The sequence below is a fragment of the Trypanosoma conorhini genome, assembly GCF_003719485.1.
Source record: "Trypanosoma conorhini strain 025E chromosome Unknown Tco_14.4_contig_00897, whole genome shotgun sequence".
Taxonomy (NCBI): Eukaryota; Euglenozoa; class Kinetoplastea; order Trypanosomatida; family Trypanosomatidae; genus Trypanosoma; species Trypanosoma conorhini.
Window position 1 is genome coordinate 1 of NW_021704987.1, and position 4,093 is coordinate 4,093.

General features: G+C 60.3%; 2 protein-coding genes across 2 annotated transcripts, besides 1 other annotated feature; both read right to left on the reverse strand.

Annotated features, from left to right (window-relative positions):
- Nucleotides 1-1,145: 1,145 nt before the first annotated feature.
- On the reverse strand, nucleotides 1,146-2,084 carry Tco025E_08862 (putative glutamate dehydrogenase; the record flags this gene model as incomplete). Its single annotated transcript, XM_029375697.1, has 1 exon — nucleotides 1,146-2,084. The coding sequence occupies one exon, from the start codon at nucleotides 2,082-2,084 to the stop codon at nucleotides 1,146-1,148; it is 939 nt and encodes a 312-aa protein (XP_029224194.1).
- A 746-nt stretch (nucleotides 2,085-2,830) lies between these two features.
- Nucleotides 2,831-2,864: a sequence feature (A-rich).
- A 136-nt stretch (nucleotides 2,865-3,000) lies between these two features.
- On the reverse strand, nucleotides 3,001-3,930 carry Tco025E_08863 (uncharacterized protein; the record flags this gene model as incomplete). The annotated part of the gene is made up of 1 exon (XM_029375698.1): nucleotides 3,001-3,930. The coding sequence occupies one exon, from the start codon at nucleotides 3,928-3,930 to the stop codon at nucleotides 3,001-3,003; it is 930 nt and encodes a 309-aa protein (XP_029224195.1).
- Between the last annotated feature and the right edge of the window lie 163 nt (nucleotides 3,931-4,093).

Genomic DNA, 4,093 nt, shown 5'->3' on the forward strand with positions numbered 1-4,093 from the left:
GCGTCTTGGGCAGAATGCGGCGGCCGCGCACGAGGGCCACACACACACACCGCCAGACCCGCGCGCGCAAAGGCACCGGGGCGCCTCCTTCGCCGCGGCGCAGGGGGTGGGGGCCAGCGCCCTCCTCCCTCCGCCCGAGGGACCCCCGCAACGGCCCGGCGAGTGCAATACGAAATCGAGGGGCGCCGGCACACATGCGCACACAAAACTAAGTGCGGAGGGCAACGACCCACATGCGCCGCGCCTTCTTTTTTTCCCCCCTTTCATCTCGCCCCGCCGGGGAATGCGACGAGGCGGAGAAAAAAAGGAGTAAACCAAAACAGACGCCGCCCGTTTACTTCACGCACGCGGCGTGCGACGGCGCTGCGGCCGTCCCCGGATGCAGGAGGAGGAGGAGAAGGGAGAAAACACCGCAAGAGCAACAAGTGGGTCCGGGCCGCCACACACACACAACGGCCCGGGGGCCGGGCGCGGAACAACACGCACGGGACGGAAGCAGCAGAAGGGCGTGCGTGAAGATACCGCAAATAAAATAAAATAAAGAATCATCCACCCAACACAAAGCAGACAGGAACGCGTCATGTGTACATCGACGCCGGGCAAAACGTGGGCCTGTAGCTCACAAATGCGGGCGGGCAGCTCGCGTGCTTCCTGCTCCCAGCGACAAGGCCCCGCGTGGCGGGCACCAAAGTCACATCCGGGTGGCACTGAAAAAAAAAAAAAAGAGCAGCCAAACCCCTTCAACCACCAACCGCGTCTTCTTTGAAACAACCAAAAACCAAAATAAACTAAAGAAGTTGCTAGCTATTAAGACAAGAAACCCATGTCACGTTTTCCCGCATACCCCCTTCAGTCGTTACTCAACCAACACAGAACAGAAAAAGGTAAAAAAGTACTGCAGTCCCCCGCTGGGCCTCGTGCGAAGCTCACCGGCACTTACTGCGACCGCAGACTCACACACACAGAGAGAGCCGTCACAGACGCTACCGCGGGCGCAGTTTCGCGCGCGGAGAGATTCGCACCTAGTCAGCAGCATTACAATCCCAAACGTTTTTTTTATACCTATAACTAGTGGGCTAGTGTTCGTCATATTGCTGCTGTTTCCGCCCCTTCCACTTTCGTTCCGCGCGTCCGGCAGAGACGGCTCAAACGACGCCAAGTTCCTTCATCGCCTCCGCGACCTTGACGAAGCCGGCAATGTTGGCGCCATTCACGTAATTCGTCTTGCCACCCTCCGTGCCGTACTTCACGCACGCGCCGTGGATGGAGTTCATGGTTCCGTGGAGTTTTTTGTCCACCTCCTCCGCCGTCCAGCCCAGGCGCATGGCGTCCTGCGTCATCTCCAAGCCAGAGACGGCGACCCCGCCGGCGTTTATGGGCTCCGTCGTCGCCTCCATCGTCGTCGGCATGTTTGCGCCCTCCACCACAGCGAGGACGCCGTTCCGGATCAGGCTCTTTGCGTCCTCAAGCTCCAGCTCGTTCTGCGTCGCGCACGGCAGCGCAATATCCGCCTTCAGGTGCCACGGTCGCTTCCCTGCGTGGTACTCTGCGCCCACCTGTTTCGCGTACTCCTCCACGATGCCGTGCCTCGCGCCCTTGATGTCCATCAGGGTCCTCAGCTTCTCCGGAGTGAAGCCCGCCGCGTCGTGCGCGCAACCGCGCGAGTCCGAGACGCTGATCACCTTCGCCCCCAGCTGGAGGCACTTCGCGATGGCGTGCTGCGCCACATTGCCGGCCTCCGACACGAGCACCGTCTTCCCCTGCAGCTCCTGCTGGTGCCGCTTCAGGACGGCCTCCAGGAAGTAGACAACGCCGTAGCCCGTGGCCTCGGGGCGCATCAGGCTCCCTTGAAACGCAACGCCCTTCCCCGTGAAGGTGCAGGCCTTGCAGTTCGTCAGCTTCTGCGTCATGCCCGCCATGTAGCCCACCTCGCGGCCGCCGACGCCGATGTCGCCGGCGGGAACGTCCGTGTCGGCGCCAATGCGGCGGAACAGCTCCGTCGCCAGGGCCTGGCAAAACCGCATCACCTCACGCTCGCTCTTCCCCTTGGGGTCGAAGTCCGAGCCGCCCTTGCCGCCGCCCATGGGGAGCGTCGTCAGGGCGTTTTTGAAGCTCTGTTCGAAGCCCAGAAACTTGAGAATCGACAGGTTCACGGAGGGGTGGAACCGCACGCCGCCCTTGTAGGGGCCGATGCAGGGGTTGAACTGCACGCGTCACGCCCGGTTCACCCGCACCTCGCTCTTGTCGTCCACCCACGAGACGCGGAACTGGACGACACGCTGGGGCTCCACCTGGCGCTCCAGCAGCGCGTCCTCGCAGTACTCCGGATTACGCTCCAGGAAGGGCCAGAGCGACGTCACGACCTCGCGGACCGCCTGCACGAACTCGGGCTGGTGCACATTGCGCCGCCTCACGCACGCGGTGATGAAGTCGTCCACTTAGGCGTGCCGCAGTGGTGGTGTGATTGGCTGGTGTTGTTGCTGGTTGTGCTCTTATTTTCGCCTTAGCCCTATTCGCAGTGCAGGAAAAGTCAAGGCAAAAAAAAGGAGGAAGAAAAGGCGGCACGCATCCTCAGCTGCAGAACGCCGTGGCTGAAAGCACCGCAGGTGCGCACACGCACACCCGACGCCCACTTCCCCACAGCAGCCGCGCAGGGGCTGCCGAAGCACGCCCCGTGAGAATCAGTTCACAAGTAAAGGCAAAAAAAAAAAAAACGTTTTCATTTGTCCAGCTCTCACTGCTAAGGACACACGTAAAACAAAGCGGCCATCCGGGTCCCATCGCCCCGCCGTGCCGCAGCCGCGCAGTGGCCACAACGTCAAGCGCACCGAAAATAAAACAAAATTTAAAAACAAAAATAAAAAACCTGCAAAAAGCAAAGAAACATTAAAACAGGCAAACAGAAAAAAAAAAGACTTCGCAGCCAATCCACACAGACACACAAAAAAAATCCAAGGTAAATTGCTAAAAAGAAAGGAAAACAAATGTTAACAAAGCAAATCAATCCATTTCCTCCGCCTCATAACGCCTCCGGCGGACAAACCGGCTGTAGCGGATGTGCACAAGAAACGAGAGGGCAGCCCCCAGAGCTTCCACACACTTGGAGACGATGATCGGCAGGCGCACGCACTCCGCCACGGTGCACCCCTCCTTTGGGTCAAGCCCAAAGCTGGCGTGCTTCGCGTCCACCACGTAGCCGAAGAGAAAACGGTTGAATCCGACGACGGAAAACACGGAGGTCAGAAAGCCGACATTGTAGTACACGCCATGGTTGCTCGCAAAGAGCGACGGAAACATGACAGCAGCAACAGCAGCAAACACGTCCTCTTCAAAGTACACGATGATGTACGGGAGCAGGATGGCCTCACCCGGGATCGTTAGGAGCAAGACGCCGGCAACAGCAGCAAGGAAAGGTGAGAGGGGCAACGCGAGCGTCACCAGGAACCGGCGGTTGTCGGCGGGCTGATGCTGCACAAAGGCCTCGAACATTCCCATGGCCATCCGCCCAATGCTGCTGGACACGCCGAGAAACGCGGTGTACAGGGCGGAGGTCTGCTGGCTCCGCTTATGCCCAGTCAACGCCACGGAGATGGTGCTTGCGTTGTAAACCACAATAACACCCATGGCGCTCTGGCAGATGAACGCGATGAATATCAGCCAAATGTCCGCCCGCTTCAGGTTGTCCCACACGGAGCCGCCGTAGCGGGGATCCTGCGGGGACTCTGAGTCGACGTCAGACACATTTGCGGCCTCGTCCGGCCCATTGTCCGGCCAATTTTTCGGGATATCTAGCAGCTCGGTGTCTGCAGGGTCGGGGCCCGCCTTATTGTCCCGGACAGGCAACGACTCCTCCTCCGCAGCATTGGCCCGCCCGGGCTCCTCCTCAGCGTCGCCGTCCATGCCGCCCAGCCACCGCACAGGCAGCAGCATCAGGAAGAAGCACAGCACGAGCGCAATCGTGATGACGCCGAGGGCGATGGAAGCCCCGCTCGACACCTTCGTGTAGCTCACCACGGGGGCCTGCACGGTGAAGAAGACCAGCAGCAGGGCCACAACGACGTAGCCGACGCCCAGGCGACGCACCGGGACGAAC